Source organism: Vigna unguiculata, chromosome 6, assembly GCF_037176805.1.
Source record: "Vigna unguiculata cultivar grain cowpea cultivar isolate G323 ecotype 2 chromosome 6, ASM3717680v1, whole genome shotgun sequence".
Lineage (NCBI taxonomy): Eukaryota > Viridiplantae > Streptophyta > Magnoliopsida > Fabales > Fabaceae > Vigna > Vigna unguiculata.
This window is the reverse complement of record NC_140797.1, coordinates 5,353,988-5,378,783: the sequence shown is the minus strand read 5'-3', so window position 1 is coordinate 5,378,783 and position 24,796 is coordinate 5,353,988. Positions and strand designations below refer to the sequence as shown.

The following is a 24,796-nucleotide window of genomic DNA, read 5'->3' as shown; positions in this document are numbered from 1 at the left end:
CTCATTTACAAAGACTACTGGAAGGGCACAGCACGACAACAATACCACGACAGATATACTTACCGACAAGAGAGAGCGAGACTGACCCACCTGAGAGAGAGAAGGCAAGAGTGACTCCTCCCTATCACTTAAAGGCGGCCGGAAGAAAGTTTTTCTTTCCCACGGCCTTATTTACCAAGCTCGGGACTATAGGAGCATTTTTGGAATTTGAGGTATCGCTTGTGATAAGGACATGTTCATATATATAGTAATGTCCTTTTATTGCGCCCTATTTGAGACTGAGACTCAGGCATGTTTGGAACCCTGTCCTATCACCTTTATCAAATCCCTAGCTCTCTTTCTTAGTGCAACTGTCCTATTCCTACCATGGGAATCTCTTTCCTGTGTCATATCTATAGTTTCGGATATCAAACCGGACAGTATCGTATATGAAGAAAGAGATTGTTGACGTTAGTAGACTAATCTATTCATTGGTAGGGCATTTCTTCCTATGACCACCTTTCCTACCAAAACCCCCGGTTTTTTTTCTACACTAGTTCGGGATTTTTTTAGGATTCATACATGCATTGATCCAGTCGAAGAACCTGCTCTAGAGCTACTACTCCTACTGTCACATGAAGAAGAAAAGTACAAACACACTATCTCCCACTACCTCCTCTCATTCTAGGCCAAGTAGCCCTTTATGCGATAATACCTTTTTTCAAAAATGAAAAGGCAAGGCCGGTGAAAGCAATCAAGCCAAAGCAACATTCGTTCATCTACCGCTCCTGCCCCTAGGAAAGAAAATCCAATTACCAGTATAAGTTCCAGGTCCTATAACTATCCCCTTCCTTCTTCTTATAACGCGAGTGACCCATATCTATAGCCAACAAGGGCTTTCCTCACAACTTCACAAGTAAGTTCCCTCTTTTCTAGAGCAGCTAGCACACCAATTCCAACAATCCCGTATATTGCTCATTCTCCCGTCCTTCTTACTGCTACGTGGGAAGAGCCTTCAATTCATTTCGATAAGAGCCAAAGGAGTCTTCCTCTCTAGTAGCCCTTCCGACAACAGATTCAATTGCAGCAGTTACTCTAACAGTAGCAATCGCCCATGGTTATGCCCTACTATATTCATTATGACCCAAGGCTCACTCCCTGCCCTAAGCTAAGCCCTACGGTTCCTTCGCTTCCCGCCGTTAAGAGTTCTGGCTTCTAGGGCAATAAGATTGAAGGACAGTAGTTAGCAATCCCGGTATTCAAAAGGAAGAAGTAAGAATTTACATTTCCTCCTCGGCAAGTAGAGTTACCTCAGCCAGCCAGCTAACTTCCTAATCATTTCGTAGTCGGTGATTTTGAAAAAGATAAGAGCGGAGCAGATCTAATTCCTCTAAGGTTTTTTTATTCGCTTACGCGCCTTTTTACTGGTTCATCTGGTGCATATTCTTTAGTTGGGTGGGAGCTTTCCCCCATCTTGGCTAGACAAGTTTATAGGCCGATCTTCTTACTTCTCTTCGCATCTCGAAAGACATAAAAGATTTGTTATTAGCTTATTCAAGCAGTCGAGGGCCCTTAATCTTTTTTGCCTACTTGCCTTTTTCCTTACAGCCTATATATATAGACTGAGGGCATTCTCGCATCTACTTATTGCAAACAGCCTTTTTTTTGTCCTAACTGCGCATTTGAAGCTTCTTCTATCAAAGAGCTTGGGCATCTTTCGATGAGTAGGTCCGGAAAGAGACTGAAGGCATCCCTATGTGGTTAACATTTCCCTGAGATGCCCAGCCTTTATAGACAAGTAATCCATCCCGCCATTCCTTATTGCGCATTTTCAGTGTGAATAAGAAGAAGAGCAATCTCTAGTTTCGAATCTAGTCTCGGCATCAATCCCAAAGGCCTCTAGTCCCAGAAAAAAGACTTCAAAGAAGTAGCTCAATGAATGTGTTTACGTCCTCTCTTCTTAGTCTACGATTATCCCTGCTTTTCCTCAGATGTGGATATAAAAACCTGGTCGAAAGTAGAAATGTGTGATTGGCTTCGTCCCGGTAATTCCTTCCCCTAAAGAAATAGCAGTAGACCGTAATGTATTCAATAGTTGCCGAAGGGGCCAGGCCTTCCTCATAGCGCCCGCCATTGCCATTGATTTTAGCACACCGGAAACCCTCACAGTAAGAGTGGATAGGCTTACACTAGTTAATTTAAGCTTTTGTAGATGATGGATGACCAAATCAGCGAAAAGTGTGGCCCATTCATCGCTCGCCAAGGCCCTATCCAACCTTGCCAGTCTAGTCCCCCTTCTCCAAGTAGAATTTGTGCCTAGTACCTCGAGCTCCACCTTCATCTGCACGAAGTTTTGAAAAGAAGAAGAGGAAGGCCTAGTATCTCGGGCTCCACCTTTCCTGTCCTCATAAGTTATAGTAGCATTCCCATCTCCAGCTAGGAGCCATGGAAGGGACATGTTCATCATGATGGCTGAAAGGTCTTGCCAGAATAATTTCCTTTCAGTGGGCTTTGGGCTCCCATAGATGGCTGAGAAGAAGGACAATATCAATCAACTAATCCATAACAAAGGACAGGAATGAATGAAGCTGCACCTTGGCAGTTCCAGACCAATAGAGACATATTCATGAGAGAGAGGGGGATTAGTGCTCCATCTTGGAGCTTTCTTCATTCTTTTTCTGTCTGTTATGACCCTTTCCTCGCTAAGTTCATCTAGATATTTTCATTAATGGCTTTGATTCTATCAGGGTAAAGGACTGAAATTGGACATTCTTCACTTTGAGGCCCATTTCTTTGTAGTTTCACCCCTAGAGACGAAAGCCCTTTATCCGGAGGCTTTGGGGGCATCTTCTCTTTCCGCGTGGATAAATTAGATAGCACGTGGATCTGAGCTGGCTGATCCTCTTTTGCTTGTGCATCACTCTTCTTCACGGGTTCCTCAATGGCTTTGATTTTCAAGCAAGCCTAGCCGATTGAACTACAATGGTCGAATGCTTCTCTTGATCGAGTGAGGGAGAGGTACCGTACTTTCTCCTTACCAGTCGAGATACTGCCTAGCCTTGTACGCATTGGAGGGGCCATATAGATGCCAAACCTTCTTCGTGATAGACGCGACTGTCCTGGGTTGGCTGGACGAGGCCTTGGGAGAGCTGGATTGGCGGTTTGATCTGGGTGGAGCAGCTTTTTTGCCTTTTGTCATCTTTTACTTTTGGCTCCCTATCCCTAGGCGAGGCTTTTTTTTGAAGTCCCAGGAATAACAGAGCTAATCTGTCGCCTCTTGAGTCTCCTTCTTGTCCCTCTCCTAGAGTCTGAAGTGAGTTCTCCGAGGAGGCTAGGACGTCAAACCTAGACCCCATAATTTCACTAGGTGGCTGACTCTCATTGATCAGCTTTTTTCTAGCCCTGTCAGATCTCCATGCTCACCTTCGGACCTGCATCCAAGGGCCCTACCTCTCTCCCCCGGCGATATTCCCGGCAGCTTGAGGTTGGGTAGTCTCCTGCGGCAACTCGCCTTTCTTCTAAGGGCAGTTGTCCTTAAGGTGTCCATATCTCACACAGTGGTAGCAGATAGTAGGGAGCCATTCATATTCAACCCTCAAGGCATGATCATCGACTTTGATTTTGGAAACTAGCGGTTTAGAGAGATCAATAACGAACACTAGACGAGCAAATCGGCCTCTATCTCCAGTTTCCGTCTTCTAATCAATATCCATCCTAATAACCTCGCCAAGAACCTGTGCGATTGCCCTCAAGACGCTCAACTGATAATAACGCTAGGGCAGACCCATAAGTCTGACCCACACAAAGACTTTATGGATCCTTAAATTGAGCAGCAAGAAGGAAGGTTGCCAGGGTTGCACCCTTAAATAGTGACCAAAGATTCACCAGGGTCCTCCAAGCAGAGCATTCTAATAGTCTTGGGCATTCTGGAACTTTACAATGAAAGAGTCACCTTCAAGATCGGCTAGTTGAAGAGGTACAGTCCGCTTCCAAAGGTTCATTATTTTGTTATGAAGCCTTCGATAACCCATGGATCTTACAAGCTGCTTTACAACAACAGCAAGTCTCATGCTTTGATTGAGCAAGTCGTCTATGCGAGAGGAGAACTGGATAGAGGGCATTACTTCCTCTTGCACCATATCCTTCTTATCCCTTCCTTCTTCGCTGATCATTTCAGAGCCATTATCCACTTCTTCCTCAAAAATTTCAACAACAGGAGGGGGATCTTCTTCCTCAGTTCTTATCTTCACCTTCTTCGTCGATCCATTGTTCTCAGGATGTGGCGGAGGTTCTTCTTTCTCACAAAGCTCAACGGCGACAGTGCACTCCATTTTCAGAGATAGACCTGTCTTGAAACGGCTTTTACAATCCTACACTTGCCTTATCTTACCCTTGACTCTCTCTCTCGATAGAGACTGAAAACTTGACCAATAAGAGTGAATCGTTGCTGTAGTCGATTGCTCCGGAATTGGACACCTTCCTCCAACAGCCCATAATTCCAGATCATGATGGCGGAGACAAAAGAAGTTTGGGGCGCAGTTCGCTCCTCGCTTTTGTTCAATTATAAATAACTATCCAGTTTGATGGAGATTTGTAGCATCATTCAAGTAAATACAGATTGAGATCGTAGAAACATGAGCTTGTGATATAGCTACACCTAATTCCGGACCGGTTAATGCAAGAACTATAAATAAAGGACCAAGATCTCCTATGAAATAGAAAAGATCATTCATACATAGCATAGTCCAAGCGAACCCACTTAAAATCTTTACTGAACTATGACCGGCCATCATATTAGCAAATAAACGTATTCCTGAGCTTAATGCGCGAAAACAATGAGGGATAAGCTCAAGGAGTACTAAAAAAGGTGCTAACAGCAGTGGGACCCCTACGGGTAATGAGAAGCTTAAAAAATGAAGCCTATTTCTTTGAAATCCCACTATAGTAATGCCAATAAAAATAGAAAATGAGAGACCCAAAGTAATGAGAAAATGACTTGTAACTATGAAGCTATAAGGTATCATACCCTGGGGAATACAAAATAACGAAAAAGTAAAAGTGACCAAGATGTAAGGGAAAAACTTTTGTTTCACATTTCCGGCTATTTGTTCGTTTACTAGGTTTGGCACGAAATCATAAATAAGCTCTACCAAGGATTGCCAAGCATTGGGTACTGACTTTCCTCCTCCATTTTTAGTAACAAAATGAAACAGCAGTAAGACCAAACTGAGAGTGAGCAGCATAAACAATGAGGGATTTGTGAATGAGAAATACAAGTCACCTATCTTCATATCCATCAATGGGATTATCTCAAATTGATCAAGAGGGATTGATAGGGAGTCCCCTGCATCACAAGGAGCAATTGTGAGGAATAGCCATTTGAATTGAATAGTGAAATACCATTTGAATTGAATAGCGAAATACCATATAACAATAACAAAAAAAGCAAGGGTTACGATTTTTACCCGCTCGATCCATCGAAATTTATTAACTTCTTTTCCTTTTCCCCCGGGTCTGTTGGGGTAAGAGGTTCCGGGCCTTTTCGGCTTCGGCTGCTGTGATCCCGTACCTCCTTGACCTCCATTATCTTTTTCATCTTTGTCTTCTTTTTCTTTTCCCTCAACTTCTTTCCCTTTTCCTTCTTCTTTTCCTTTTCCCCCGGGTCTAGGAGTGTCCATCCTTTGCAGTTTCGGCGGCTGTAATACCGTACCTCCTTGACCTCCATAACCTCCATGACCTCCTTGATCTCCTTGACCTCCATCACCTCCTTGACCTAAATTCTCATTTGGACAGATCCCCCTACGCCATGGGACCCCCCAAAAACCAAAGCTTTTTTTTTGTTCCTCCATAGAATATAACAATCTTTGTGATCCGCTTTACTTACTTTCGTTAGGAAAGACTTGTCAGAAATGTGTATGTGCTTGGTTGTTGACCAAGAAAGACATGGGAAAAAGACCAAAGCTATCAGAAAGACTAAGAAAGAGAAACCCAAGAAAACTTCATTCTACTTGCATGTATTAAGCATATAGCCTAACTAGCATGATTGGTCCCTGCAGTGGTAGAACCAACCTGGTGAACCAAGCGTACTACTTCCCAACGTGGACCTTTCTTCTCTTATGATATTTCGAAAAAAAAAAGCGCCCCTAAATGCTAAAATTTACGAGATTCAAAAAACAGGGATCGGGGAGAGGGGAAATGAATTTGATAGCTATATCTATTGATCGAGAAAGCTTGGCTTGGGCGGACAACCGCGTAAGATATGACTAGAAGATCTTCCATTTCTTCCTTGTTACGAACGAGGTACCGAATTGAGTTGATAGTGATAGATCGTAGTGCTACTAGCCCTGCTGGGAAAAACCAGAGGGAAAAAGCCCGAAGGGAAGTGGCCCAGCGAAATCGCGCTCTATCGATACGCTGTAAGATGAAGGAAGAAACTTAGTGAAGTTCAGGCATTTCTTGGGCCAAGTATACCATTGAAAGAAATCCTTGGTTGGACTATCACTATATATAATAAAGTTATAGCTTTTCCATCCTCTAGGTAGGGATCAGATTGATTTAGCTGTAATGATACCCCGATTGTCCAAGTCCAAAACGATCGGATTTGTGCTAATGCGGATTTGATAGCGCCATTTTCTTTCGATTTAGGCCATGCCTTTAGGCTGTCGAGTGAGGATTGGCCAAGGCTCGAATTGACTCAAAAGTTGGCTCAAAAGAAGCATCAAAAGCTGCACCGGCATAAGCTGAGGCAGAGCCTACCTTCGTTCGAGCCCGGCGTTCGCTGGTACTTTACTTACTGGTGCAATCGAGATTAGTTCAGCCTGTGCAAACACGGATCTCTACTTCTTTATTATACTAGTCTATATAGTCTCCGTCTATTTATTATTGGATGTGGGATTCCTCTCAAGCAATTGGTGATCCGGGCTATTTCTCTAAAGTAGATTGATTTGGCACAGGACAGGTATATTTGAACCAAGGGAAAATGAGATTTAAAAAATAACTTATTAAGAGTTGAAAGACTCGTGCTTTTTTTGTCAAGGACAAGGGAATCACTCGTCTTATTCATCAGGCCTGAAAGAAAAAATAGGGCTTAAAAGGGTGGTTTGTCTCTCGGAATTGGCTCTTCCACCCTTTCGTTTCTGAAAAAAGGGCGTTTTTCCTGTTAGCGTTGGATTCCGAAGAAAGGGAATCCCCTAGACCTAGAATAGAAGGAGCGTAGTAGCTCGACAGTAACAGACAGTCAGGGAGCGGAGCCAGAATAGAAGCACTGGCTTACGGGGAACTCACGCTTGTCGAACACTTTAGTTTAGTTCTATTTTATCGTGCCAGATCCTTATAGGACTTCTAAAGGGAACCCTTGACTTATTAGGATGATAGGGCCACTCCCGATACCACCCCTTCTTTCCCGCTACTGCCTTTCCTGTCTCAGCCAACCTGAGAGCCTCTAAAGTCAACCTGTCCAGCAGCTATTAGTCCATTCCATTCCGAACCCTTTCGAGTCGGCCTTAGTGGATGGGGTCTTTCATTCACTGTTGATTCAGTTCTATCGATATCGCAACGTGCGGAGACGCTCTTCCCAATAAATAGGGATGTTGGGGCACCCCCTGCTTGCCAAAGTCTTAGAGTTACGTCTTTGGGAGAGAGTTACTAGTGGAATACTAGTAACTTCACTCCCTTCCCTTGGTTGGAACTGCTATATCGCGGACAGGAACAGCAGATTCTGGCTCGGTCTAATATGCTATTCCCCTCTTTCCTTTCAAGGTACCAGACCCGTCTTAGCCTACCCTAACATCTGATTAAAAGATCTCCCTGGCCGGGCCTATTTGCTAAAAAAAAAAGGATTTTGTTCCCCTTCTTCCGATCTCTTATTTCTCGGCTTTTTGGCTATAGCTCTCCAGTTTGGAAGAAAGGTTTGATTGCTAGAAATGAAGTTATATAATATAAATAGTAAACAAGGACCGGCCAAAGCCTTCGAAATGAAATAGAATTTAGAGTTCGAGTTCATGGACAGGACTGTAACAGTTACTAGTAACCTCTTCGCTTCGCTCGAGCAGCTCCGCACGTTGCGCTAACGAAAGAAGTAAGAGAAGCACCTTCCTTATCGTTTAAGGGTCTCAAGCCCAGCCCTCTCCTTATTTTATTGATGATAGGGCGAGTGACACTTAATTAGGGGCCAGAAAGAAAACGGAATAGCCAAGGCGCAGCACCTTATCCTCCCATCTATCTTTAAAGCAGTGGGTCCTTGTTTGGGTCTTCCTTATCTAGTCTGTCTATCAATTATTGATTTCAAGAAAGCAATTGAATTTCGTATACAAAGAAAGAGCATCTTCTCTAATCTCTGACGCTATCTATTCAACGACAGTCTCCATTCTAGGATTGAAGAACTGAAGGACCAAAGAGAGAGTGTAGAGCTCTTTTGTCTATTCTTTTGATTCGTCTTCTGCCCTTTCTTCGTCTACTGCTGCAACGGATGATTCCGTTTCTGCAGCTGTCTAATCTAATATCTAATATGGAATTTGCTGAAAAATCAGTCTGACTAGGATTTATTTGTTGACCTATGAGTCTAGAAAGACTAGAATCAAATAGATTGTTGTTGCCAGTCAGTCATAGCTGATTCATGGTAAAAGACAATTTTATAATAACTAGGATTAGCAGATATCAATCTAAATAGCTTTACGAATTCGACGGAGATAAGACTCCTAACATAGAGATAGGGATGTTGATTCCTAAAAAACGTGTTTGAAAAGGGTTCGTGGTCTCGCGCTAGTGCCTTGGGTGAGTACGGGAATCTGTGAACTCATCAAAATGATGGGTCCCGAATACGCTTCTGGCAACACCTCTTACAAAGAGGATTCGCTAGATGACTCTACCCACCCCTTTTTATCTTATCCATCTGGCCCTTCCGATGCTTGTTCGGTGTCAATACTCTACTATTCGGCGGGTAACTGAACTCATCGAGAAGAAAGATTAGGGATCGTTCGCCCCGCGCCCCTTCTTCCTTTGTCCGATGGGTCGCTTCACTCATATCCGATGGGTCAGTTTACACGGATCCGTCTTTCGATGATAAGGCAAGGCTTTTTGTTGTACCAAACAAAGCAATTTGGTCTGGTCTGGGTGTAATGCTCTTTCTTTTTCTGTTTTAGCCCAAAATAAAAGGGTCCAATAGCTGCAGAAGCAAGAGCAAGCCGGCCGATCCATCATATCCCGTTTGGTCAGTTAGCACAAACAAGAGGAGTCTCTGGGGTAGGGAGTGCCCCATAATAGGTTTTAGGAAAAGAAATCTCCTCTCTTCTCTACAAGCGAAGCGACCCATCTCGGATAGGAGCGGTGGAAAGCTCGAGAAAGTACAACATTAAGATTATAACTTTTGTCCTTCTACTTCCTTGGGAAACGTGGACATGACATTTTACCTAGGATTGGTGGGGGTATGTATACGTGGTCGAACTCGTCCAGGACCAAGAGCTCTGAACCAATGCTAACGGCGGACGAACTCACAACAGCGGCAGAAGAGCTAGTCATAGCTCAGATACCAAGTCAAAGCGAAGTTCGAAGTCACAATATAAAGAGTTGAACGACAGGAAGAAGAGCAAAAAATCGCTTTTGAACTAGGGTATCTCCATCTCAGGTTTCATCTCACCGCTTTGTTTCATCTCATTCGTACAGCCTCTATCGATACCGAACTTCCCCGGTACGGTACAAAGAAAGGCTAAGAGTACAGTAGGGAATCTCCCGAGATGGAATGATGATATTATTTTTATCGTTCGCCCGAGCAGACGAAGGTTTAGCGATCATTCTTATATGACGCAATTCGACTTTTGAAAGATGGGATCACTCTATCTATCTCTTTTCTTTCCGCTTCTTCTGCCAGCCTTGCCAGCCCCTTTCTTTATATCATATCGATCTGTCTTCATCGGTTTTCAGCTCTACCGAAGAGCGCTGCCCGCTCGCCGTGATGGGACCAAAGAAAGGTACTTTCTTGTTCTTTCTTCCCCTTTCCTCTGCTAACAACATCTTCTCTTATGAAATTCTTTTCGATCTCGATAAGAAAATAAGTACACGAAACCCGATCAATCCACGAACTTTTCTGCCCTCTGTTTTTGGCTTAAACGGGGTACTTTCGTTACCGAACAAGATGTACCAGGGCCAAGGGGACCGATAGAGAATGTGTTCCATGATCTCATTGAAGACCTCTGGAACTGCTATTGCTATCCCCGGCCTCTAAGTGCTATCCAGGAAGATCTTTGAAAGGTGTCGACCCGACCGGGAGAGGGAGAGGGCCCTACATCTAATCTAATAGGGGCCCCCGACCAAAGAAGGAGGGGCACGATGAAGTGCAAAGGAACAAAGAGAGGAGTTCCCATCCTCCCTCAGGCTATCCTATCTGTCGAGAACTAGTCCAGGGCTTGAAAGTGCACACTATATTAAAACCATAATCAGTACCATACATAATCCGAATGTACCATAGCGTTATTTACAAATGATATTAAAATTTAACATGGAAAGTATTTACATCAAAAACAAAACAGTAGAGTTTCTTTCAAAATCCCAAGTGGCCCATGCTCTCCGTCTCTAAGCAGCTCCTGGCTCACCTGTCACATCATCTGTTCCCGGATAACAAATTATCCGATCATCGCCATACACACATAGATAGGGTGAGCTATGCACAATAAAACATAAACAGATATATATATATATATATATATATATATATGAAATAAATATGCTTTCCCACTCAAAACAATATAAGTACAAACTCATAATTTCCAAATCACCCAACCATGACCTCATAGTCCTTCATGAGTCATATGCATGAACTAGGTCTTGGGACTTCCCTGTGCTCCCACGAAACTGACTCATTCGTGGTCCAACCCTATGAGCCTATCCCGCTCATAGTCCTGCCCTATAGATTCCTCGCCTGTAGTAAAACATCCAAGTCTCATACTTGGACGTTGGCACGCACGCAATCACCATACTATGGACTCCTCGCCCAATAGTAGCCGACGGGAACATCACAGTTCCTTGCCCATCGTGCGCCCGACACATGCAATCATCATACTAAGGACTCCTCGCCCATTAGTAGCCGACGGGAACTCAACCAGTTCCATGCCCATCATGTGTCCAACCACCGAGCACATCCAGACCCCTAATGAACTTAGTCCTTCAAGCCCATACACCACAACACATGCATATACAAACTAATCATGGTATAATCAGCCAAACACACTCACAAGCACATCGAAGCATTAAATTGCATAAACTCGCTTAAGCTAGGGACCTCTCGCCCAAGCTAAGCCCTCAGCCTCGCTTAGGCTAATTAACCTCGCCTGAGCAAGCTTAGAACAGTAACGACATCATGTTATCTCGCTTAGGCGAGATCTTCTCGCCTGGGCGAGTCACACCTTCGCTCAAAACAAAACACATACCTCGCCTAGACGAGGAACCACTTAAACAACGCCATTGCTCATCGCAACCTCGCTCATGCGAATGTCTCTCACCTGAGCGATACTGAGTCGCTCAAAACACCAATATTTCTCGCCTGGGCGAGATATCGCGCTCAAAAGCGCCCAAATTTCCTCGCGATCTCGCTTAGGCGAACTGTCCCTCGCCTGAGCGAGACTACGTCGCTCAACATCAAATCAAGGTCGCCTGGGTGAGCAGCGCGACCCAAACCAGTCATGAGGTTCTGCAACTCTCGCCTAGACGAGATAGGCTCGCTTGGGCGAGACTTGCAGAGTTCCCTCACTGTCACACACGCATTTTACCCCAAAACAATGTCAATCATACACGAAATTACACCTCCAGACAACCAATTGATACCAATGCAATTTCAAGAGCAAGTATCACTCAAAACCATGCCTTTCACACATTTTTAACACCTCCATTCAATTACACGATCATCAATAACACGAACTCTTAAAACCCTCATCCCACAATACATTATCCAACATAATCATACCCCCAAACTAAAATACTCAATTTCCTAATCATAGCACATAGAGTACGAAATTTCATCATTCAGAATTCATTTGAGAAGGCAATATTCCAACATTCCAAGCACACATACCAATTAATTTACATGCACAAAGACAGCTCCCCTAACCCGGATTATTGGATGAAAGATTAAGATGAGGACTCCTTGATTCGTACACTCCTTGTACCCTCACCACTCTTCTCACACTCTCCAATTCGTGCCTCTCACAAAAGTCAATTTCCAGCAATGCCAAAACCTTTCCCCTTTACCTAATTTTGGCTTTTATAGGTGCCTTTAAGGTGGGTATTAAAAATAAAAAGAGTTTGGGCTTAGAGTGGGTTTTAATTCCTCTTAATATCAATTATTTGATAGTTTTTCCAACCCTCTTGGCTACCCCCATTCTGCTAGGTTCTCTACCCTTCCACATTCACTCCCATCCAAGTTTAATAAAAATAAAGGTTAAGTTTTGTCTACCAAGGTTTGAACCAGTGACCTTCCACTCATAAAGCCAAAGCACAACCACTATGCCAATTCACATTTGGTGATATACACAATTCAACATAAGTTTACAATGCCAATCACATCATCATACATATCTTAAAAATCAATAATAAAACAACAACAACACATAATTGGCATACATAGGACTCGAACCCAAGTCCTCTCACACAATCAAAGTACTCTCAACCAATTGAGCTAGTACTTTTCCACATCGCATTAAACGACAATGAATGCCATAAAGGCGCTTTCTACCCGCATTTATTAATTAATTAAATATTTAATTAATTAATTTTCACGGGTCTTACACTTTACTTTCAATAATGCATAAGACATAAAAACATGTTGATTGTGAGATACACATTGGGCTCGGCCCAATTTTTGCTATGCTTGGCCGAGAGCATCACTTGGTGCAAGGAGGGAGAGCTCATGGATTCATCACACCTTCATCTAAGGGCTAGGAGACTTGGCTTTCTTTTCAAGCTAGGATCTCATGTCCAAGATCAAGCCTTCTTCTCCAAGCTAGCATTAAAGGCTAACATGCTTTCTCCTTCTCATCCAAGGGCCGAGATTCCTCATGTGTAATGGCTTGAGTATAAAAGCCATAAATTTTTAGCATTGTATTCACTCTTAAAATTTTATGCAATAGATGCTAATTTGAGTTGAGATCTTGTTGCATATTGACCTGCCCTTCCAGAATAACGGCCAAATTCAAGTGTTACTTGCAGGCATGCTTGGCCCTGCCTCAGGTTCCTTTAAGATTCCAGCTCTACTATGTGTGGAAACCATCCTTGTGAGTTCTCGGATTGCTATGGTAAGATACTAACTCGTGCCCCACAGTGAGCGCCAATTATTTCTGCGGAAACAATAACAGAGTATCAGGGAGCACAAATCATATCTTCCCCCAATCGTTGAATTCTCGGACTGGTTGCTCCTTGGTTTGGATATGTCCTCGTTTAGTGTTGGCGGATTGGACCCTTAGGGGGTCACCTGCGAAAAGGACTTTGACGATCAAGTCAGCAAAGACTCTCAAAAGTCAAATCAGAGATTAGTGAATTAATGAATTTGGTAGTCTTGGGACGTTACGAATTATATTCGTATTTGGGAACTCCACCTGGTGTTACAGTGTATGATCCGTAGCATGGTTTCTCGCACGTGCTCTATCGGTTGTAGCTAATAGGTATGGCAGCAAGGCATCTTGAGGTAATCACTAGAAGAGGTAGAACACAAGTAACATGGTTGTGGCCATGTGGTATGGAATCAAAGAAGGGAATTCCTTTGGTGTGATTGCGTGATATATATATATATATATATGTGTGTGTGTGTGTGTGTGTGTGTGTGTGTTATATATGTTTACATAAATATATGTTTATTTTGTTAGCTCACCCTATCTGCTTGTGTTTGGCGATGATCGTGTACGCGGTACACGTAAGTAGAGGATGTTGCAGGTGGATCTGGTGAAGCTTAGAGACGGAGCAAGGCTTGTAACATCTCGTCAGGATATTTCTGGTTTAAAAAATAAAATAATGAAATTACTAAATACTCGTCATTTAATATAACAACATTCCCAAAAACACGGGAAAATTAAAACTATTAAATCTATGAATAGTCCAAAATTCCATAAATTATAAAACTCAAAATAATACAAAATATTCATAGTGTTTAAAACTTTATTTCAAAACCATAAAGTAATGAAAACTCCCAAGCTATCCCCGCTCCGTAGCTAAGCCTTACTAGAACCACCTACAACAACATCATCTGCTCACGTGTACCGCGTACATGATCATCGCCAACCACAAGCAGATAGGGTGAGCTTAACAAAATAAACATATAAATGTACATACATATATGAAACACACTTATATATATATATATATATATATATATATATATATATATATATATATATATATATATATATATATATATATATATATATATATATATATATATATCATACAATCACACCATAGGAATTTCTCTCATTTGATTCCATATCACATCGCCACAACCATGTTATTCGTGTTCTAAATCTTCTAGTGACTACTTCAAGGTGTCTTGTTGCCATACCTATCGGCCACAACCAATAGAGCACGTGCGGGAAACCATGCTACGGATCATACACTGTAACGCCAGGTGAAGTTCCATATACGAACATAATTTGTAATGTCCCAAGACTAGCAAACTCGTCAGCTAGTTACTGAGGAGGGCAATCTATCTGGACCCATCCATACACAACTAGCACACCCACACCAGCAACACTCACTAACCCGAGCTCAACTCAAAGGTTCCTCATGTTCGTCCGCCATCCCGAGCTCAACTCGAGAGATTCCATTTCGAGCTCAACTCGAGGAATGCCACGTACTTAACCCTTATCCCGAGCTCAACTCAAGTGATACGTTCCAAGCTCAACTCAAGGAACACCAGCAACCCAACCTTGGAAGCAACACTAAACTTCGTAGATCACGCACTCCAAAGCAAGCAACCCCAATCGTATCATGGTATCGCCTGGCGCAACACTCTAGGTGCCAGGCGCATGAGGCCTCCAGACCGCCTGGCGGGGGACACGTACCGCCAGGCGCCTCGCGCATCCAATGCCACTGCCCCTGCAGTTGTCATCGGGCAAAACATGCCTTTCCGCCAGGCGCCTCACGTTCCAGTTCTCTTCTATTTGGTGACTTCCGCCTAGCGGGTCACATACTGCCGCCAAGCGCCACACCAGTACTCGCGCAATACTTGTTTTGGTTTGGCATCAAGTGAGGTATTCCATTCCCTTACTGCATGTTTACTCCACCATCCAGTCCTTATATCTTGGCTCAATAGAAGCACTTACGATACGCTATCATCTCCATAATAACCAAACACAGAATCTTACACTCAAAATCATCTCTCTAAACTCCTTAGTAACACACAACCTTGAGTTATTTCCATACTTTGTGCCATTGATCCAAGCCAAACATCACAGTTAATTTAGAACACTACAGGTACCACTCAGTTTAACTTATAAGCTGGTTTATCTTGAATCATAGGCTTATCCTATGTCTAACAAAATTCAAGCATATCCATTTATCTCTTATATAATCACTTATGAACTCTTTGCTCTCATAGTACCAGTTTCTTACAATATTTTTCCCTATATCGTCTAACTAATTTCTCCCAAATTACCATGCCTCATTTCTTAGTGTCCAAAAGTACTTGTATGTCACCAATTCACCTTAGTAACCCTCACCACAAGTTTCAACTTAGGGTAATCCCTATAATAATTCTAGTTTTAAAAACTCATACTTCATATGATCCTCAAGAGCTGTCCCATCACACAGAACCAAAAAACCACCAAACTCACCACCACTGATACGGCGCCTGGCGGAGAACTGAGTGTCACCAGGCGGTCCCTATGATTCTAGGAACCCAGAACTCTTCACAACACCTGAGAACCTTATCCCATGCGCAAAATTTTGATTTTACTCAATTTCACAGTTCTATAGCATACGATTCCCATTTCCAATTGCACTCATTCACTTTTTCCAGTGCAACAACACTACCAATTTTCCTTAGGATATCAAAACCCTAATTCCCAACCTTAAAACATCCCCCCACTGTTCCATTCAATCATGCCCTCGAATAAGTGAAATTAAACACAATGTGACATCAAAAACATCCTTTGACAATTACAGTTAGCTTTCCCACCGATCAGAGTCATCTCAGCACCCATAAAACATCAAAATCGAGCTACATGGCTCGCGTCGCTTGGCGATTCAATCGCCACTGCCAGGCACATCATAAAAACCAAGGAAATGGGTGAAGCAGCTATGCGTCGCCCGGCGGTCAGGAGCTTACCGCCAAGCGGTTCCTCTCCAAGAACCCAGAAAAAGGCTATCATGCATGTGCCACTTGGCGGCTATGAATAGCCCACCGAGCGGTTTCTAGAAATTTTCCAGAAATACAAAAATTTTCATACAACAGAGGTTCATGGTACTAAACACATACATTTATCATACAATTCGTGCTTTAGCACAAATTTAACGCGTATAACTCCCCTAACCTGATTTCCTTAGCTTAACTTCGACGCTTGAAAGCTCTCCCTTGATCACCAATGGTCTCCTTTGTCTTTCTCTCCTCACTCACTCTTTGCTTCACTCAATTCTCACAGTACACGCTCAATTTTTGTCTTTGTTCTCCAACCTCAATGGAAGCCTTGCAAAACCTTTCTTTTAACCTAAATTTGGCCTTTTAAGGGTGCCTTCAAGCTAGGTAATGACCAAAAAACTAAAATTGCCTTAATGGATGTTTTTCACCTTCATGCCAAAGGAAATTTTGGAAAAAAGAGAGTTTAATTTAGGTTCACCAAGGTTTGAACCCCTAACCAAGCCAAAGTCATCCCAATGCACAACCACTCAACCAGTTCATGTTTCGTGATGATTAATACAATTATATGATTATATTATCATTCACATGATTCAAGCATATTATTAAAATAATATTAAATCAATAACACAGAAATGGCATACATAAGACTTGAACTCAAGTCCTCTTACACAATCAAGTACTCTCAACCACTTAAGCAAGTACTTTTACACGTCATATCAATCAATATGTAATGTCATAAAGGCTCCCACTACCGCATTTATTAATTAATTTTTTATTTAATTAATTAATTTTCACGTATCTTACAAAGCTAGTTGGGAGATTTTATAGAGTTGTTTTATTATGGATTTTTATATATTGTAATCTTTGGTTATCAACATGGATTTGGTTTATAAATGAATTTATAATGTATTTGAGATACTCTTTAATTGAAATAAAGTTTTAAATTTCCCGCGTTTTTGGGAAATGATACTTCATTGAATGCAGTTTAATTATATTTCCTTATTTTATTTATTTAAACCCGTAATATCCTACCGGGATGTTACAGCTAGGCAAAACACGCATCCAGACCCTGCCTCTACAGGTATCGCTTGGCAGGACTGCCTTCACCACCAAGTGCCACACATCCCTGTTACCCTCTAGAATCACCGCTATCGCCTGGCGGCTCCCATACTACCACCAGACACCACACCAGTACTTGCGAGTATTGGTTCTGGTTTGGATTCAGGCACCATTTGTTCACATCCTTACTCATATAGTCACTCAACAAATCCAATTATCATATCATTGCTCAGTTAGAGTGCCTAATACATTACCACCAACATAATTACTACATCAAGAATTTCTCAATCAAAATCATATCATTAAGATCCTTAACCACACATAACCTTAAGTTAATTTCGTGTTGTATAACAATGATATAAACCCAACATCACAATTAATTAAGAACACTATTGGTACCACTCAAGTCATAATATAATCTGATTTATCTTAGAACTTTAGCATATCCCATTGCTCAACAAATTCAAGCTTATCCACTTAATCTCTTATATATATATGAACTCTTACCTCTCACATCACGAGTCCATTACAATCATTTACCTATATGATCTAACTAATATCCTATAGTTACCATTCCTCATTACTTAAAGTCCTCCAATTACTAATATATCACAATTAAACCTTAGTAACATTTATCATAAGTTTTCAACTTAGGCCAATCCTTATAATACCCCAAACTCCGAAAATTATATTTCAAAAGACCCTGATTCGTTTCCCAACCACCATTATCCACCAAAATGCACAAAACCACTCTGCTCTGGTATAGCACCTAGCGGTAGCCATGGTGCCGCCCGGCGACGCACATGGATTTTGAGAATTCTCTAGAGTTTTTTGCGCCTTGCATCCCAAAGCTCGCCTTCATTCTCCTTTGGCCATTTCGTCAATATTGTACGTTTAACAAAACTTAAACGATAACATCACATACAACAATTCACTCTCAATTCAATTCCCTTTGCAATTGATTCCTAACCAAAAGTCCCCAATTCTTGAACCCTAAACCATGTTCATGCAATTTCATCCAACTTGATTCCCCAATCACATGTTATTTCAACAATGTATGACGTCAAGTCATTCACAAACAATTAGAACTTTCCTTTTCCCCGATCAGAATCACTCTAGAAACCCAAAACATCAAAAATCGAGTCAAATTGACTCACATCTCTTGCCGGGTGTTAATCACCGCCAGGCAATTCAAACAAAACCCAGAAAATTGGGTGGCAAACATATGTCGCCTGGCGGTCAGGGATATGCCGCTAGGCGGTTCCCCCTTCAAGAACCCAGAATTCACTCCAAAATCATGAGTCTCCTGGCGACTATGAATAGCCAGCCAGGCGGTTTCTGGAAATTTTCCAAAAACTCAAAATTCATAAAATGAACATGTTATATACGTCCAAACGCACATGCTTTTCATACAGATTAAATGATACAACTTAAAAGAACGGGTTCAGCTCCCCTAACTTGGATTCCTTTCTTAAAACACAATGCTAGAACTTCCCTTTTTGATCACCAGTGGTCTCCTTAGTGCCACCTCAATTCAGCTCTTCTATTTCACTCTCTAACCACATTTTTCCTTGAATTTGTGCACCTTAAGTGCTTTCCAAAATCTAGCCTCAAAACCCTTCTACTCACTCACAATTTGTCTTTTAATGGTGTTTTAATTAGCAATGATGAAAGGAAAACGAAATTGACATTAAACTTGGTGTTTAAATGCTATTGAAGGTTCATTATTGGTTGTTTTTCTAGCCCCTCTTGGCTGTTAGGGTTTCCTTGCCCTTTCACATTCATGCCAAAGAAAATTTTGGCTACAAAAAAGTTTAATTTGGTTCTTACCAAGGTTCAAACCTATAACATCCTGTCAGGATATTACAGATTTTAAATAATAAATAAATAAATATTACACCAGCCTCATTTATTAATGCATCATTTCCCAAAACGCGGGAAAATTTAAAACTTTTATTACTTCCAATAATAATTCGAAATCCATATTGTATAAAATTGGAAATAATATAAAAGCATCTCATAAGAGTTTACAAATTATTTCAAAACCATAAAAATATAAAACTCCCAAGCTATCCCCGCTCAGTCGCTAAGCTTCACCAGAACCACCTGCAACAACATCATCTGCTCACGTGTATCGCGTACACGATCATCGTCAACCACAAGCAGATAGGGTGAGCTTAACAGAATAAACATATAAATATACATACATATATAAACACACTTATATTTATATTTTGTACAATCACACCAAAGAAATTCCCTCATTTAATTCCATATCGCATGGCCACAACCATGTTATTCGTGTTCTACATTTTCTAGTGACTACTTCAAGGTGTCTTGTTGCCATACCTATCGGTCACAACCGATAGAGCACGTTCGGAAAACCATGTTACGGATCACATACTGTAACGCCAAGTGGAGTTCCCAAATATGAACATAGTCGTAATGTCCCAAGACTACCAAACTCGTCAGCTACTGTAAGACCCGTAGAATTTAATTAATTAAATAAATAATTAATTAATAAATGCGGGAGGGGAAATAATTACGACATTAAATTATGATTGGTATGACGTGGAAAAGTTGTAGCTCATGTGGTTGAGAGCACTTTGATGGTGTGAGAGGACTTGGGTTCGAGTCCTATGTATGCTAACTTTTGTGTTATTGTTTTATTATTTAAATCTATGAAAAACATGTTCTGGTATGTTATGATGATTGAATTGTGATTTCTAGCATGAACTATGAATTGGTTAAATGGTTTGATATTGATTTGGTGATTGCATGGTTATGGGTTCAAGCCTTGGAGAACTACATTAAATTTTATATTTTTTGGCATTTTTGGCTTTGACTTGAATATGGAAAGGTGGAAAGGAAACCTAAGTGAGTGGTCAGCCAAAGGAGGCTGGAAAGGCAGCCGTAGGGGGGAGTTGAATGGCACATTATGTCCGATTCAATGTCATCTTCGTTTTGGGATTAATCACTTAGTTTTAGGCACACTTTAAAAGGGAAAATTACGTTAAGAGCTAAGGTTTGACAAGTTGGGAAGCATACCAGAGAGAGCACGAAAATCTGAGAGCTTGTGAGGTTGAGAGGGATTCTTGAGGACTGAATTGTGCGAAGGCTAAGGGAACCATTGGCGTAAGGAAGAATTCTAATCATCAAGCTTAAGCGAAGGAAAACTAGGTTAGGGGAGTTTCACGTTAAGTTGTGTAATTAGTATAATTGCCTGATGTTTAATTATGCTGTGCATGAATATTTTGCCGTTTACGTCTTTTTTCTGGGTTTCTGGGTTTTTTCTAGAAACCGCCTGGCGGGAGATGAAGAACCGCCAGGCGGCTCATCTCTGTTAAGCCAATTTCTGGTCTAGGGGTAAGAACCGCCTGGCGGCAAGGTTTTGGCCGCCAGGCGCTGCAATGCTAAACAGTGTTCTGGGTTCTATCTGATGCACGGCCTGGCGGAGGTGAATAACCGCTAGGCGGCGTGAGTCCATTCGAGTCGTTTTTGGTATTTTAGGGTCGCTGGGGTGATTCTAATCGGATGACAATACCATTCCAGTTGTTGTAAGTGAATTGGGGTAATGTTTGTTGAAACTGTGCGTGATCGAAACGGAAGTTTATATGAAAACTGCATGAATGCGAATTAGGGTTGTGAAGAGGGTAATCTATCTGAACCCATCCGTACTGGCCACAACCAGCACACTCACACCGGCAACACTCGCCAACCCGAGCTCAACTCAAGGGTTCCTCGTGTTCATCCGTCATCCCGAGCTCAACTCGAGATATGCCATTTTGAGCTCAACTCGAGGAATTGCTACGTGCTTAACCCCTATCCCGAATTTAACTCAAGGGATACGTTTCGAGCTCAACTCAAGGAACATCAGCAAGCCAACCTTTAAAGTATACTAAAAACCTTGTAGATCACGCATGCAGAACCAGCAACCAAAGGCTACTACAGCAAAATCGCCTAGCAAGGGACACGTACCGCCAGGCGTTGCCGCTTCCAGACCGCCTAACGGGTGACGCGTACCGCCAGGCACGTAGCGACTCTGAAAACACCCCCGCTGCAGACCTCGTCTGGCGGGTCTACCCCCACCTTCGTCGCCAGTCCCCAATTGCACCAGACGTCCCTGTTTCGTAGCTATCACCTGGCGGTTCAGACCCTACCGCCAGGCGCTATACAAGTAACATGCATCTGACTGGTTTTGCACACTTTTAGCCAAGACCCAACCCTTTATTCCTGTAACACCATGCATCCAGATTGTTGAATCCCCTTATGCCTCTATCTAAGTCATTATATTTACACCCTTATGCATTACCTAATATCAAGCACAACTTACAAAGTATGTTATTCTTCAATTTTCTTTAAGAATTCAGTTCTTACTAGATTGAATACATAATCATTGGATCTCAACCAATTGAACTGTCATTTCTTTGCCTATAACCAGAGGCTATTGTCCCTGCTCATCACATCATTTCTACATTAAGGTATCCCCTTTTTAAATTTTAATATTGGTAATCCTTACCACGTTCAACCTTAATTTAGTGATAAGTTTCCTTAAGTATTAATAACACAATATCTCACACCATTGAATTTAATACCAAGAGAATCTAGCCCTTTAATTTTCCAATTCAATTTACTTCTTAGACATCTCCTATGGCTTCTCCCCTTTAACCTCACAGTCATATGTCCCTTTCCATTACCACGAGTTTCAGCTTAGTCCAAATCTCTATAGTATTTTTGATCCCACAATCATCATCACTCATGACCCAACTTAATTCCCTAACCACACTTTGTACCCAAAGTCATCAACATGCTCCCTGGTATGGTGCCTAGCGGCACCCTAAGTGCCGCCAGGCGATTCCGGTAGCTTCCAGGAACCCCAGATCCCTCCAAGCCTGCGACCCTAACTCATGCACCCAACTCTGGTTTCACTCAATTTCACAACTCCATAGCCTACGATTCCCTTTCCAAACGCGTGTATTCACTCGTTCCAGTGCAATTAAACTACCAATCTTTCCTCAAGATAACAGAACCCCAATTTCCAACCCTGAAACATCTTCCCATTGTTCCATTCAATCATGTCCTCAAATACATGAATTCAGAAGTTGTTTGACATCACAACACCCTTTAGGTATTACAGTTAGCTTTCCCCTCCGATCAAAATTAACCCAGAACCCATAAAATGCCAAAATCGAACCAAATTGGTTCGCACCACCTAGCGGGTGTTCATCACCGCCAGGCAATTCATTAAAACCCAAAAACTGAGTTCGCAGGCTTATGTCGCCTGGCAGTACAGGGCTTCATCGCCAGGTGGTTCATCAAAGGAACCTAGAAAACACATGAAATGGCAAGTGTCGCTTGGCGACAATGTATAGCCCGCCAGGCGGTTTCTGGAAAATTCCAGAAACTACAAAATTAATCAATGTAGCAGGGTTCATGCATAATTACAGTAATTTATCATACAATTCAAGCTTAAACCTCAAATCAAACGCATAAAACTCCCCTAACCTAGATCCTTTTTGCTTAAAGATGAAAATTTGGAGAGTTCCCTTGATCACCAATGGCCTCCCTTTGATTCTCTTCCAATTTAGTTTTCCCCTCCTCACTCAATCCTCACAAAACTCTCAATTTTCGCACTCCTCTCACTATGCAGCAATGTCAAATGCAGAAACCCTTCTTCTCTCCCTCAATTTTCCTTTTAATGGTGTCTTAATGATGGATTAAAATCCCAAAACGAAAATTGTCTTATTGATGGTGTTAATTACCATTCAAGCACACTTAAGAGACTGTTTTCCAGCCCCCTTGGCTGCTAGGGTTTCATCTACCATTTCATATCCATGCGAAAACTAAGTTTAGCAAAAATAAAGTTTTAATTTAGGTTATCCAAGGCTTGAATCCACCACCATGCCAATGCCAAATCAATGCACAACCATTCAATCAATTCATGTTTCATATTAATTAATATAATTAAATGATTATATTATCCCACCACATGATCAACATATATTTAATAAAATAATAATAAATAAATAACACATAATTTATTAACCAAGTACTGAACCCATAACCATGCTGATGTCAAATCAAAGTACAACTATTCAACCAATTCATGTTTCATGATAATTCTTATAATTCTAAGATTATATTATCACTTAACATAATCAAGCATATTATCAAAATGATAATAAATTAATTAACACATGAATGGCATACATAGGATTTGAACTCAAGTCCTCTCACATAATCAAGTACTCTCAATCATTTGAGCTAATACTCTTCCACATCATATCAATCAATAATTAATGTCATAAAGGCTTCCACTACCCGCATTTATTAATTAATTATTTATTTAATTAATTAAATTTAGCGGATCTTACATTCTTAGTCTAGAAGTACCATATCTTAGTGTCATACAAACACTAATATATCTTGCTAATTATACTCGACCTGATATTGCATTTGCTGTAAATTTTTTAAGCGAGACATAGTTCTACAACTACGAGAAGAAAATGTATTGGAGTATAACATATACTTTGTTACCTTAAGGGTACTACGAATATGAGTTTATTTTATCCAAATGATTCAGAATTCAGAACTTAATGAGCGCATCCGATTGATTATAAAGTCCTTTCCTAAACCACTTCCCGTTCAGTTACTAAAAGATAGATAGAACCTTTCTAACTAAATGAGATTGAGTTCCACGAATATGCCTAGAAAGATGCTATTTGCTACTATTCCATCTATTTGTGCATTAAGTTCGAAGAAGATCTCAATCTATAATGAAGAAATGATAGTAGCTCGTTGTTTTATAGGCTTTATCATATATTCAGTTGGAAGAGTTTAGGTAATACTTTCAAAGTTACTCTCGACGGGAGAATCCAGGTTATTCAGGAAGAATCGCAGCAATTCCCCAATCCTAACGAAGTAGTTCCTCCAGAATCTAATGAACAACAACGATTACTTAGGATCAGTTTGCGAATTTGTGGCACCGTAGTAGAATCATTACCAATGGCACGCTGTGTGCCTAAGTGTGAAAAGACAGTGCAAGCTTTGTTATGTCGAAACCTAAATGTTAAGTCAGCAACACTTCCAAATGCCACTTCTTCCCGTCGCATCCGTCTTCAGGACGATCTAGGCACAAAGTTTCACTTATTAGTTAGGAGGAGATTTTGCCCCCAGTGTATCTCGAAAGCAGAAAAAATAGAACTCATTTGAGAGAGCTTGGTGGTCTTAAGAATGGTTCGGGTGGGGGGTTCTATTAAGAATAAATAAGACGAATAGAATCTAATTCATGTTCATGCTAACAGAAGAGCGGATCCAATACACAAACAACTTCTTTCTCAAAAAGTACTTGCTGTACTTCTTTCTCATGAAGCTGCTTTGCAAGAAAGGAGTTAGTTCCCTCCAGGGGTGGGGTTCTGAGAGCCC

General features: G+C 41.4%; 1 protein-coding gene across 1 annotated transcript in view; it reads right to left on the bottom strand.

Annotated features, from left to right (window-relative positions):
- Positions 1–4,518: 4,518 nt before the first annotated feature.
- The window catches only part of LOC114188771 (ATP synthase subunit a-like), a 68,297-nt gene continuing 48,019 nt past the window's right edge, over positions 4,519–24,796 (bottom strand). Inside the window, exon 2 of the mRNA XM_085674349.1 lies at positions 4,519–5,698. Within this exon, the coding sequence (XP_085530475.1) occupies positions 4,551–5,698 (1,148 nt within the window). The 3' untranslated portion in view covers positions 4,519–4,550. The remainder of the gene's footprint in view (positions 5,699–24,796) is intronic.